The sequence below is a fragment of the Euprymna scolopes genome, chromosome 13, assembly GCF_053919585.1.
Source record: "Euprymna scolopes isolate OS-2025 chromosome 13, ASM5391958v1, whole genome shotgun sequence".
Lineage (NCBI taxonomy): Eukaryota > Metazoa > Mollusca > Cephalopoda > Sepiida > Sepiolidae > Euprymna > Euprymna scolopes.
The window spans coordinates 23,987,086-24,002,389 of record NC_136494.1 but is presented as its reverse complement, the minus strand read 5'-3'; the positions used below and the strand labels follow the sequence as shown (position 1 = coordinate 24,002,389).

Here is a 15,304-nt window from a genome sequence, read left to right as displayed (position 1 = left end):
AACCGAATATAATATTTTAGACAAACATTTTTTTTTTTAATTCAGGCCCCCCACCCCATTTTCAAGTGTCTATTAAAAAGTAAATAATTAATTTACTCACCAAAGTGTTATATATCACAAACTGAAGATCAATAAATAATATATTCAAATTTAAAACAAAAAAAAGAACTGTTTTTAAGAAATTTACCTTTAAAGTCCAAAGTTTAAAACCTTTTTTTTCTTTTTTTATTATGAAATCTTGGTCCTTTCCCCTTTAATTGAAAAAAAAAAGTTAGGGCTTGAATCACATTTTTCGGGTAGTAATAAGCTTGGAAACACACAGGGTCGAATTATTCAATATTTTTCACGCATTCGTAAGGTCAGTTTCTGACACACCTAAATTTTTGGTCGTATATGTTGAATAAAACCCTAAGAAATGTAATTTACATCCATAGCTAATACCGAACAACAGCTTTGTGACAGATTATTTATCCAAGTAGTATTTTAAGAATAGTATTTGTTAATGGTAAAAATATCTGATCAGAATTTAAGATCCTCTCTGTCTCCAGTGTCTTGCTCTGCTAGAATTACTTTGAGGATTGCGAGTTTATCAGCCTTTCTCTCGTTACTTGTACAAATGGCCTCTTCAGTAATAAAGATAAACAGCATTCTGATGACAATAGAAATTATGGCGTCTATAAATCGTTTATTTTTTTCATATCGTTCATAATAGTCGAAATTATTTTGATTGTTTCAGTCAAAACATTAGTTTGGAGAAACAAATGTTTTTATTTAAGATGTATACACACAATATATATATATATATATATATATATATATATATATTATATACACATACATGTGTGTATGTTTATATGCATATGTATGTGTGTGTAAATATGTTTATATAATCATGTGTATATCTGTGTATGTATGCATGTATATGTATGCATATATTTTATTCATATACATATATAAATATATATGTATGCCTAGGTGTATGTGAGTCACTATGCAGATGTATGTTTATATATATATATATATATATATATATATATATATATATATATATAATGTGTGTGTGCGCGTCGGTGTAAGGCTAGTGAGATGAAAACTCCAGCAAAGTGCAAAATTATTAAAAAGAAAAAAAATAGGAGTATAATGTATATGTATTTATATATGTATCATATATGTGTATCTTCTCTATGTAATTATATAAGTATTTATTTCGAAGAGACAGATATAAACATAGGCTGAAGAGAGTCCAGCATGCGAGACAAACTACATGTCTCTTTTGTTTGGATTTGAAACCGACAATACCAATGTTGTCCTAATCTCCTGTAATACATGAACATTTTTCTGTGTGTGTGTATATATATATATATATATATATATATATATATATATATATATATATAGCTCATATGCGTAGATCGTCATATAATGATTAGATCACTCTGACTGACGTTAAAAACATTTAATAAGTATAACTGTTTAAATTCAACTGTATCTCTCGCGGTTGACGGTAGCCGAATGGTTTGGGTCCTTGCTAATGAAGCCAGACATGACTTCTGTTGTCTGTGTTCGAATCTCTCGACTCGCATTAATCGTGACACCCTGCACTGATGATTCCCGAAAGGATGAAACACTAGTGTTTGTACGTATTTAATAAATATTATAGTAAATAATATATATATATATATATATATATGACAAAATGTCTATCTTCCATATTTCAAGATGTCCATTTGACCGTTTATTTCTCTCAGCATGATAAAATGTTCAATTCTTGACAGCACCTGTTCCGTAGCGCAGAAGCATTCATGCAATCACTATGTCAATTTTTCAATTAATTCCGACCTTACTCATCAGAAGCATAGGAACTCATCAACTTTAAAAGAAAATAAAGGAATATGAACATGGTTAAAATATCACAAAAATCGGAGTAGTTGCAATTGTGTTCTCTTTTAGTTATGCACCTTTGAATTTTAATGTGTTTTTATATATCTATAATATAAAGTTGAACGCCTGTGTGTGTGTGTGTGTGCGTGTGTGTGCCTGGTCACGAATAGGCTCCTATATGGTTGACTATTTTAAAAAACTGATTACATATAATGATAAAAGATGTAATGAGGATCAAGAATGGGTACGTTTGATCTGGCAGAACGGTGGTTCATAAAAAATGTTGGGTCTGCGTTCGCGCCTGGCCCCCAAAGTATGGAAATAAAAAATGAAAAAAAAAAAAACGTTTACAAGGGTTTTGATATAGATGTACATAAGAATACTTTGATAAGTATGTTTTAACTTATATAGGGATGGTATAATAAAATTGTGGGGTCTGCCTTCGCGCCTGGTCTCCATAGAATGAAAATAGGCACAAACTTTAATTAAGACTTTCATATCTATATGCGTAAGTATACTTTGATAATTATGTTTCAGTTTGAAGAAATATGGTATAATAAAATTATGGGATGTTCGTCACACATGACCTCCATAGAATGGAAATATGTAACAAAGTTTAACAAGGTTTTTTTTTAATATAGATCCACAAAATATTGTGGTAAGTGTTTCAGTGTGAACAGGTATGGTATAATAAATTGTGGAGTTTATCTATGTTTGCTTTCATCATATTTTGCTTTGGTTTTGATACCCCCAAATTCGAAGCTATCTCTTTACAACCCTTCCTTTTCATAACCTATCATACTTTCATAAATCAGAGTCCATTTTCTGTAGGCTGTTTTTGAACCCAGTCAACGACGGGTACTTTTGCTAGTATATATATATATATATATATATGTGTGTGTGTGTGTGTGTGTGTGTGTGTGTGTGTGTGTGTGTGTGTGTGTGTAAACACGAGAAAGTCTTATTAACTAACACATATCAAGCAAACCGCGACGAAATCCGACAGTGGTATTAACTTACAAGAGCTATGATCATCGCGATCAGCTATAACCTAAGAAGATGTCTCACAAATACGAATTTCATACTCGCTGAGAATGTCATCACGACATGCTTTCCTAACGAGCACTAAGCAATAGAACCTTCAGAATGTGAGAGAATATCTAATCATTTCCACAGCCAGACAACGTCGCAGCTCACAAGAGCCATAAGAGCCAACAAACCGGAAGTTCTAGACTCGAGTTTCGCCCTCATTTGGGCTCGTCAGTTGGACACATCCGAACTCGAGATTCGAATGTGACTTTTTATATATATATATATATATATATATATATATATATATATATATATATATGCATATATGCGAGTATAATGTTCTTACAGGTGTGTGTGTGTGTATTTATATATATGCATATACATGAGTATGAAGGTTGATACATGTGCGTATGTGTGTGTGTGTGTGTATATAGATATATATATTTGGGGTGGAGAGGGCTCCCGTAAGCCGTGGTGAAGGCAACCTTTCTAGGAGAAGCAAATCTCCATTTAAAAAACCAAGCGGGAGACCAGTACCCGCTTTCAAGCTGGTCTACAGTTTAATTTGTTGCTGGCTATCTTGCTCTTGCTTGTTGCTGGATCTCAACATTTTGAACCGAGAGAGAAATTTAGCTGTCGTACAAAGCTAAGACTCTGTAACATCATCTTTGTATAGATACTCCCTCAGGCATTTGGGCTCATGGATTTTAAATGTCTGAGGGTGTGGCACTCGTCTGACAAGACGTTGCAATCATCATATATATATATATATATATATATATGTATATATATATAAATATATATATATATATATATTTATCCGAGTGTTCCTAATGATGGCGGTCTTAACAGAGCTGAAAGAGAGAAACAGACCAAGTACCAAGGTCTCATGTATGATATGAAAAGAAACTGGAACCTAAAGGGGATATCGATCATACCAGTTATCATAGGTGCCACAGGACTTATGAAGAAGAACCTGAAGTCCTACCTAACTAATATTCCTGGTGAACCAAGTGCAAAAGACATTCAGACAATTGCACTTAGGGGAACAGCGAGGATACTAAAAAGAGCTCTCGGTTGGTTTCAATAAAAAAGCGGGGCAATGTTGGCAGCTGGTTTGGCTGCCCCATACCCAGCATTAAAATCTTCAAAGGAAGAATATATATGTGTATATATATATATATATATATATATATATATAGATGGATATATAGATAGATAGATATAAATATTTATACAAGTATTAACATGTATGTATTTCATAGACTAAGCAATTACACAAATAATAGCGTCTACAATAAACAATAAAAAAATATAGCGGACAAAATTTAAAAAAATTAAAAAAAAATGATTTTCGCCTACTCACGTGATTGTTATCTGCAATATTTGTTAGATTTAATTTGATGACTTTATTCCTGCAAAAATGAAAAGAAAAAAGACATTTTTATTGTTGTTTTAAAAACAGATTGAAACATGTAGAGAACAACATTTGTTCGATAGATCGCAGATGAAATGGAGACACGAAATATTTACGTGTGATATTCGTACGTTATTCTATTGAACAAAAAAAAACAAACAACTTATGTTTTTATATTTTAAACTTTGCATAGTGACGTACATATTAGTGAACAACATGTATTAAAAAAAAGGATGAAAGGTTTATATATATATATATATATATATATATATATATATATATATATATATATATATGTATGTATGTATAGTCTTGGAAGTTTTTAACCTTTAAAACTATACAAAAAATATTTTTTATCATTCGTTAGAAAACCATCTAGTCACTAAGTCATTTAATCACCTATAATAAAATTAAGATATGTAAAAATATTTTTAACCTTTATATATCTAATTTTAAATAAATAAGAATGTAAATATACTAAATACTAATCATAGTGGGGGTGATAAGTAGTTAAATGGATTCATCCTAATCTTATAAATATAAGACTGATAAATAAAAAATAAAAAAAATGTATCCATTTTAAATGTGGAAATTGATGAATCGCATAGGTAAGAAATTCATTTTTATAGTATGAAAAGGTTAGTAATTGCAATTAGGAATAGAAAACTGGATCGAGTGTTTGAAACATGTCTTCTTCCTATGATTAAGGGTGGTGGTGTTTGATCAACACTGCTGGGGAGCCATGATGTAATATACTGTTTTGTTTTTAAATTCCCGAAACAGTGTTTCATGGTAAACAACTGATGATCCCTTGAAAAATAAATTATTGGTATTATAGTAAATTCGAGAGCGAGTTGATGTAGTGATTGCAGGTGATTAAATGACCTACTGACTAGATGGTTTTCTAACGAATGATAAAAAAAAATTTTTTGGTATAGTTTTAAAGGTTAAAAACTTCAAAGACTATATATATATATATATATATATATATATATATATTATATATATATATACTAGCAAGCCGCCCGACATCGCCCGGTCATAAAATACACTTAGATATGATATTTTGATTAATGCAGATTTTGTATTTATTATTATATTGGACCAAATATATAGTAATGATTTTAAGTTTTTAGGAAATACATCGTGCACCACCAACGAGAATCAAAACTAAAACGTTTAGCTTACGACTTACTTTGCACTTCGACATTTATGCCTTAGCTATGAAGACATGTTTGCTGTAAGACAAAATTAAATTAAATTAAATATATGAAAACATGCACCAATAACTATTACGTTATACATGCATATTCGTAACGCCGTCGTTCGACCTTCACCTGCCAAATTCCATTTTTTCTTTATTTTTATACTTTTGCACCGATTTTGCCCCGGCTAAAACAAAAATATAAATCTCGTATTGGTTCGAATACCCTATATATTAAGTTTCATATCTAGACCAAAATCTGACAGAGGAGTTTGGTAGGCAACATTTCTTAAACAAATATACATAAATATATAAAGAAAGAGTTTTGTGTTTATTATAAGCTTTTTATGCAAATATTACGCAAGTATAAATCATGTAGCAAACCATAAATTTTGGAGTATTTTAGACAGTGCGTGCTCGAGATAATTCTTGATCAGTTGTAATAAGAGAATTCTACCTTAAAACCCCTCGGTTAACATTCACGGGCAATATTAACTGGAACAAATTCATTGAGGGCAGTGCGAAGGCTGCTGCAAAGAACGTGGGTTTCTCTATCATGATAGATTACACAAACCTTAGAATACCCTGTAGTTTTAAAAAAGCACCATTCGCCCATGCATAGATTATTTTGCGATATCCGGGCTGGTGCAGCTACCACTAGTCTCTCACTCTTGCATAGGGTCCAAAAAAAATCTCCAATCTTTTATGTCCCACTTTGACAACCAATGTTGCATCTCTGTGACTGTTTTACAAGTATTTTAATGGAATGTGCCCCCTGCGGCGTACATAACACCGACAAACCTGTTTAGCAACAAAATCACATTCTTTCACCGTTGAGGTCTCTCTATGCCAGAAATCTTTCTATTCTAATAGTTTCTTCCCTCAAGCAGCTACATTTTGGAATTCCTTTCCTGATACCTGCTTCCCTGACTGCACTGATATGCAGAAATTTAAATATAACGTAAACCGACATCTTGTTAATCTTTCCTAAGCATGGTCCTAAATATTAGCCGCTTACGTCACAAGTGGCGATATGCCTTGTTAAGGGGGGACTTGTCTAAAAAAAAAAAAAAATTATAGACAAACCTGCCATAATAGTTTCATATTTAACATTGTAATTTGTTTCCGACAGTATATGATGTAATACGCGGATTCCTTTGTTGACACTTTGTTTGCGTAGGCAATATTATTAAATAAACGATTAATTTAGTCCGCAAGGTTGGGAATAAACAAAATGACACAAAGTGAAAAACTATTACACGATTCGAAACTGTGCCACAGAAAAAAGCAACTCAATACATTAAACACGCACCACAATACATATCCATGGAATGTGCTCCGACGAACTTACAATACTTGTAGCCACTCATGAAAATATTCCGACACACTTGTTTAACATTAAAAGCCACCCTTGTAATTTAGATATCTCAGATTCCTGATAACTTTCGATCCTAATAGACTTATTCAGATCATTTACTTTCGAAATTCCACCACTACTTCCTGTTTCCTCAGCTATACGAAAATGCAGGCATTTAAATGTAATGTGAACAAAAGTCTTTGCTGCACAACTCCCCACTTAGGATGCCTATATATAAATCTTTCTCCTAACCACAGCAGTCCCTTTACGCCATGTTTGAGGAGAAATAAAAGATGATGCCTCTGTTCAGTCTCGAAAGACAATGGATACCCCCTGTAAGGGAAACTGCGTATTTAATTGTGATGCAAGGGTTGCGCAATCTCCAACCACACCTCTCCTGAATCGACACTGTTTGAGTCCAGTGGCAAGGAGAAGTCCAGGACGACTGGAAACAATGCCGAGATAAGCGGAGATCACATACAGCGCCTTGAAGTCCCAAATGGTCATCCATTTAGTACTGACCAGGTTCAACGTTACTTAACTTCGGTGATCGAGCGGAAATCGGTTATTTGTTTTATACTTTATTTCTATTTACGGCATACCGTTGACACACCGGTTCCCGCTCGATCGATAAGCAACGTGATTACGCCGTAAATAGAAATAACGTATAAAACAAATAAGTTTTAAATGAAAAATTAAAATGCTTTTTAATATATTATCCCGAGAAAATAAAAATTCTCACATTAAGTGAGTTATGCCGCATCTCCCAAAAACAAAATACAAACAAAACAAATAAGAAAACTTCGATTAAACTCGTAATTAATTTTTTTTTTCTTACAATTATTAATGATTTGAAAATAAATTTAGGATATATCATATTGACTAATTATTTTCTTTTTTATTGACTCCGACTCGGCATCGTTTACAGAGTAAATGATAAAAACAAGAATAGATTCGTTGTAGATACGTCCATGAAATCTAAACGTTTAATGATAATAATATACTTTAAGGATAAGCGTGACAGACCAACAGAAACTTAATTTTTAACTGGGACCAAACAGATTAACAGAATGCGATGTAACAAAGTAACAATATTCTATTTCAAACTTGTAACAGATGAATGCACTTCTCTTTCACACTTGTAACAGATGAACGAACTTCTCTTTCACACTTGTAACAGATGAACGAACTTCTCTTTCACACTTGTAACAGATGAACGAACTTCTATTTCAAACTTGTAACAGATGAACGAACTTCTATTTCAAACTTGTAACAGATGAACGAACTTCTCTTTCACACTTGTAACAGATGAACGAACTTCTATTTCAAACTTGTAACAGATGAACGAACTTCTCTTTCACACTTGTAACAGATGAACGAACTTCTCTTTCACACTTGTAACAGATGAACGAACTTCTCTTTCACACTTGTAACAGATGAACGAACTTCTATTTCAAACTTGTAACAGATGAACGAACTTCTCTTTCACACTTGTAACAGATGAACGAACTTCTATTTCAAACTTGTAACAGATGAACGAACTTCTCTTTCACACTTGTAACAGATGAACGAACTTCTCTTTCACACTTGTAACAGATGAACGAACTTCTATTTCACACTTGTAACAGATGAACGAACTTCTATTTCAAACTTGTAACAGATGAACGAACTTCTCTTTCACACTTGTAACAGATGAACGAACTTCTATTTCAAACTTGTAACAGATGAACGAACTTCTCTTTCACACTTGTAACAGATGAACGAACTTCTCTTTCACACTTGTAACAGATGAACGAACTTCTCTTTCACACTTGTAACAGATGAACGAACTTCTATTTCACACTTGTAACAGATGAACGAACTTCTCTTTCACACTTGTAACAGATGAACGAACTTCTATTTCAAACTTGTAACAGATGAACGAACTTCTCTTTCACACTTGTAACAGATGAACGAACTTCTATTTCAAACTTGTAACAGATGAACGAACTTCTCTTTCACACTTGTAACAGATGAACGAACTTCTCTTTCACACTTGTAACAGATGAACGAACTTCTCTTTCAAACGTGTGTGTAACAGGAATGAAATTAGATTTAAAACTTGTGTAACAGACCAACGAAATTATATATATTGCCCTTCGAAGCCTGTGGCGCAGTGGATAGAGGCATTAAATCTCTACGGTTCCAGATGAGCATTGTCTAAAGATGGCAGTTTCAGTCCTACCCAAAGCAGGCCAGAGAATTAGTTGGCCAAAACGTGATGAGATAACAACATCCACGGAGGGTAGTAATTACTGGGGACGCAGTTACAAGACTAAACAGTCCTGTTCAATCGCGGTTACTCACTTGCAGAAGGCCAAAGGATGAGTTGTCTGAAACGTGATGAAACAACAATAATTATAAAGAGGAGGGTAACAGTCCGCAAATAAATAAATAAATAAATAAATATAGCGAAATTCTATTTCAAACTGGTGAATAACAGACCAACGAAATTTGCGAGTGAAATGCTATTGCCAAACGTTATTTTAACCTTAAGTATACTAGATCAAAAATTACTATTTTAAATTTAAGTGTTACAGGTTAACAATAAGTTTTTACACGGAAATCACCATTTAACAAGGGCCGAAGTCCACTCGAGGATAAAGGTTAATTAGTGTACGGTGGCCATTGGGACAACAGTGTAGTAATCGTTAGTAGTGGGAATTTGAGTAAAATTGGATTATTTAAGGGGACGGCTCAACAGGAACTTGTTTACATTGGACTTGCAGTCAGCTGTAAAGCAGGCCAGAAAAACAGAGTTCCACAGGCGTGCGGATCTAGGAAAGTATACTTTGTTCATTTAATCTGTGTTTAGAGTTAGGCACACACAGATTGGTGGAAATTGTTGCTAGTGGTTGTAGCTAGCCAAGTGTTTCTTTTAAGTTGGCCATAGATTGAAGCTCAGACAAGCACTTGCCATGAAAGTAAGGTAGACCAGCGACAAACTCATAACGTGGCTTCTGTGAGAAAGAAGTTACAGTGAAAAGAAAAGGGCATCACCCACTAGGTTTCGAAGCTAATTCTGTACTCTGCCAACGTAAGACAGGGTGATCGGAGTAGCTCCTGTACAGATGTGGGAGCAGTACTTTATCCTAAGATGTACTTTGCTCTTGTAAAAGTAGGGGATTGCATTGGCAGTGAGATATTTACCAGAACGGTAGAATGATCTAACCATTTTTCCGACCATCTTGGCAACGGGTTTGATGTATGTGCTTCATTTCAGGTCAGTGAGTAAAGACGAAAGCCATTTATTTCAATTGCTGCAAGATGGGGAGCAAAGCGTTGATGATGGAAAAAGAGAAGTTTTAATGAACCGGTTACTTTTTCCTCTCATTGCATTACGTGCTCAGTATCAGAAAGAGAGAATCAGAGAGATCCTGGTCATTGCCGGCCTTTGAAGTGTTGCCATAGCTGGTAGTTTCGTCTGCATAAATGTCGACGAAGATAAGGAAAAGCGATATTTCAGGATAGTTGCAATGGACCAACTAAAATGTTATTTCAAAATTGACAGCGAAAATTTTATTTTGAAATGCTTCTGGTGATCTATCACCCTTTTTGCGAACTTAAACAAGATAGCTTCATAATACTATTTAAAACTCAGATGTAACAAAGCAATGAAAGTCTAAATCGCATTAAACGCAACAGACCAATGAAAATGCTTTTATTGAAATCATGTGATCAATAATAATACTACGTCAAACTCCAAACACAATAGACTGAAAATGCTATTTCAAATCTTAAGTTTGTTAAACTGTAAATGCTATTTCAAACCTTAATTTTGTTAAACTGTAAATGCTATTTCAAACCTTACGTTTTTTAAACTGTAAATGCTATTTCAAACCTTACGTTTTTTAAACTGTAAATACTATTTCAAACCCCAAGTCTGTTTCAAACCCCAAATGTGATAGACCAAAAATGCTATTTCAAACCTTAAGTTTGTCAAACTGTAAATGATATTTCAAACCTTAAGTTTAACAAACTTAAGGTTTGAAATAACATTTACAGTTTGACAAACTGTAAATGCTATTTCAAACCTTCAACGTTACCAAGATACGAAGCCTCTTATTTTAGATGTTTAATCACATCTACAACAAGTTGTTTCTGTTCATTCTGATTTTTTAGTAAGTCAAAAATTATTGCAGACTGGCCGACGGACGAAGCCATACGTAACGATACAAAGATAGGTCTTAAAGTTTTTCTTTTCGATTTTATCAAGTGGAATTATTTGAATGTTATCCAAAAGATTAATAATATTTTTGACCCGCTATAAAATTAGACATTTTTATTTCCCAAGTTTTTTCAGGTCATGTCATCATTCTGAAACGATAAGAATTTATGCCCGGCACGAAACCAGGGAGGTAATTGATCTCTCTAATTAGGCGACTGTCTGTCTCATATTTGCTAGCAAGAGTACCCGTCTCAGGGTGGGTTCATAATTTTGAGGCACCTTTGATCGTCTTGATGCCGGACAACAAAATATTTTAAAGCAAACAAAACATTGTTATAGTGAGAATGTGTGGACATAGAGTTGATGCAGCTAATCCATCATACTATAACCTTTGTATCGCTATCTTAATAACGTCCATACGTTTTCTTTGCTAATAATTTAAATTTGTGGATTCAATATCATCTATAATATAAATCTCACCCGTTTGTTTATACGTATTTTTCACAAGATCAGTATCGTTTTGAAGCTCGACCCTTCGGGCGACAAATATCGAAGAATTGGCTAAAACATTAATTCCTTCCTCCTCAACTGGACACTTTTCCCACAAGAAGGGGTCGCTTTTTTTTTTTCGCCGATATTTTCGAAACTCATCCCCTCTTTTCGATTGACTAACCTTAATTTAAACATTCGTCACTTCCGGTTTTGGCGATGGGTGCAACAGCAAAGACGTCACGATTTTGTTTTTCATGTTCTTTTCCTCCCTTGCCATACGGGTTCAAGCCTGCCTGCTTACTACCACTTTTTTCGTTTTTGCTCCACCCACACTCCCCAAGCACCCAGGCTAGTCTATCTATATAAAAATACTCTAATAGAATCTCGTGTTCGAACGTACGTTGTAAATTTCCACCCTTTTTTTAAAGATAGGCTTGCCTGATCGCTGACGAAATGCAAAATAAATTAGTTAAAAAAAATTTATATGACAAAACTAAAATATATTTCTATTACTTATATTGATCGGATTATTGTTCCCATCTCAAGTGTTATTTGTGCAACTTTTTGTCCGGTTTGGTTGGTTGGTTGTTTTCGTTTTACGGCATATCAACTCTTTTCGGGTTATTTAATGCCGAATCCAAAGGTTTTGAAGAATTTTTTTTTTTAATAGAATATATTTGTTGCTTTCACATCGGTTTCTATTTAACCCATAGTTGGGACCCTAACAGGTACTACCACTCCGGGTCAGAGTGGACCTGGGAGCAATGGTAATTAAAGGGTGGCTCCACACTCCCCAAAGCCCACAAGCTGGGGCCTCACCACTGGATATAGTTTAAGGTCATATCCAGGACCCCCATTGAGAGACTTTTACCCTCTGCAGGGAGGGGGAGTCGGTGTATTCTAATGCCCCACCGACAGGGCCTTGTCCGGTTTGACTTTTACACCAATAACACTCAAGATGAAAACAATAACCCGGTCAATACAAGTAATATAAGCATTCAGCCCTCATCTAAAAAAATTCAGAACTTTAAAACATATTTTATTGGCCTTCGAGTAAGAATAAAAGTGTAGTATATATTATGCCCCAAGATTGTACAATAATATCGTGAGATCTGCGTCCGCGCCGGACGTAACAGAATAGAAATATTTTACTAGTTTTTACGCAAGTTTGGAAGATAGAACCTATGATCAGATATATTCTGAAACTACATTAATCAGTGTACTTAAAAAAGTAGGCTTTAGTTTGAACGAAAGTGATACAAGAATATCATGGAGTCTGTGTTCATGCTGGACGGCGATAGAATGGAAATGCTTTAAACACGGCAGCAATGTCCAATATATGAAGAATAGATCTGTGCACGGAAGTTCTCAAATAGGGGCCATTCCCCAAGAGCTAGTACTTATCCCTTGTTTCTGTGATCTGTTAAGGGAATTTGGCGGTCTGGGTTATGCTTTCTCCTCCCACTCAAACACCAAGGTGAATTGGGGGATTGAGGTAAATTACTTTCTCCAACGGAAATTCGAATTAACCATATAAAGATTAAAGTGCTGCATAACAAAAGATGTTATTTGAATGTAAAAGTTTGAAAGCCATCTAGCGGTTACAAGGTGATCCCAGAACGGAAGTTGAGGAAATTATGTGACATCCGGGCATAGATAATTCTGTCTTTTCCTGGCGACCTTTCCACCATGGAAGACATGAAAATCGGCGTCCATATTTCATCTCATTGACGGCAATGGTGGGGGGCTACGGTATAACATAATATTAGTACAGAATATATATATATATATATATATATATATATATATATATATATATATATACATACATACATACATACACACATACATTTAATAGCTGTTCTGTTTTTAAATCTCCGAAACAGTTACATGGTAAACAGCGGATGATCCAGGTTTTCTATTTCACAATTTAAGTTAAGGTTTCTGGATTATTTTTTATTGTTATATAGTTGAGTCCCGTTTTGTAATTGTGAATTTCTAGTTATAATCAATATGCAAGCCTCTTAGACCTTTTTCTCTCAACTTCCCCTGAGCTATGTTCATGTACCGTTCATTCTCCTCTAGGATCCTCCGACCACTCCGTCGTATCAGTTAAGATAAAAACGAAATGTAAGAAGCCCCCAGGCGTACCCCTCCACCGTACTGTATACCGATACTCTATGGCTGACTGGGATAGCTTCCGTACATGCATATCTGATTTACCTCTGCACCCCATGTTTAAAAAGGAAGTGTCCTCTATAGTATCAGATCTGACCGAATGGTTAACTGTAGGCATTGACCAATTCATACCATCTAAAAAATTCCAACAAAAACCTAAAAGCCAGCCATGGTTCTCCCTAGAATGTGCTGCTGCTATCGCGCACAGAAATCACTTTTTCCATAGCTACCAACGTAATAGATGCACTGAGACTAAAGCTGCTTTCAGGACTGCCAGCAACCACTGTAAAAGAGTAATAAAAAATGCAAGAGAGCTATATGCCCAGTCTGTTAAATCCAAGGTAGCTAATCAGTGGTGATCACTGTGTAAAAAAAAAAAAAAAAAAGTTACATGTTCTCCTATCCCTAGAAATTTAAGCTTTTTTATTTTTTATAAAATACTCAAAGCTTCTTTACACAGGGGTGACAAACGTTAAATTAAAATAAATTACAGAGAAATAATTTTATTACAAAAAAAATGGCTTATTCCAAAGATTCATTTTCAGCATTTATAATTCAAATACAATTTCGGGCATATGACCATTGTGGCTCGCGCGTATACAGCGTAATCTCGAGGTCTAATTTGAACAAACTCGACGCATTAAATTAGACCTTATTTCGTCAATAACGCGTCCAATGTTGGCTTTCAAGTTGTCTATTGTGTCTGGTTTATCAGTGAAGACATTCGATTTTACACCCCCCCCCAAAAAAAAGCTAACGCCGTTAAATCGCATGAACGAGATGGACAGTTAAAAACTAAACATCGGAGTCCGAGTAATTTTATTCCAAGATGATGAAAATTCTGAATTCAATATAGCGTAGTTTTTTCCCGCTCTTACATTGATATTAAAAGCCTACCCTTTCTATTGAAAATCAATTAAAACATAGTTTCTACATTCTGAATACTATTTATGCATAGTTTCTACATTCTGCAAAGTTGCTTGAATTTAAGATAAAGACATTCAAGCGCACCGATATATATATATATATATATATATATATATATATATATATATATATATATATATATAAGTGACCTTTTCAGTGTATGTGGGAAAAATCCCTACCAAACTACTATCTGTATATTTGGTCTGCAGAGTTGAACTTTGAAACAGGGTATTTGGACATGTAGAACACTTTCAATTTGAGTTTTAGTCGGTAAAATATCTACTAAAAAATCAAAATTTACAAAAAAAATACATAGATCTTTGTGGGGCATAAGTCGCCTACACGGGTTTTTTTTTGCGCATGCGCTAATTAAAAGTCATAGGTTAAAGAATGTTATTGTTTGCAGTTTTTCTATACGTATGAATTTAGGTCATACAGCAACGAATAAGGCTGGAGAGTTATGTTTCGTTTTCGATTACAACTGATGGCACACAAGGTTTTTCTTTTACCTTTGAAATCACTACAATATATTAGGTTCAATATAATAATTGATAAAGAATTGGCTGTATAATAATAAATACGAAATCTGCATATATCTATACGATAGCG

At 34.1% G+C, this 15,304-nt stretch overlaps 1 protein-coding gene across 1 annotated transcript in view; it reads right to left on the bottom strand.

Moving 5' to 3' along the window:
• Positions 1-15,304, bottom strand: part of LOC145291948 (semaphorin-2A-like) — a 1,232,857-nt gene that overhangs the window by 142,810 nt on the left and 1,074,743 nt on the right. Inside the window, exon 4 of the mRNA XM_080137876.1 lies at positions 4,280-4,328. Coding sequence (XP_079994002.1) covers positions 4,280-4,328 — 49 coding nt within the window. The remainder of the gene's footprint in view (positions 1-4,279; positions 4,329-15,304) is intronic.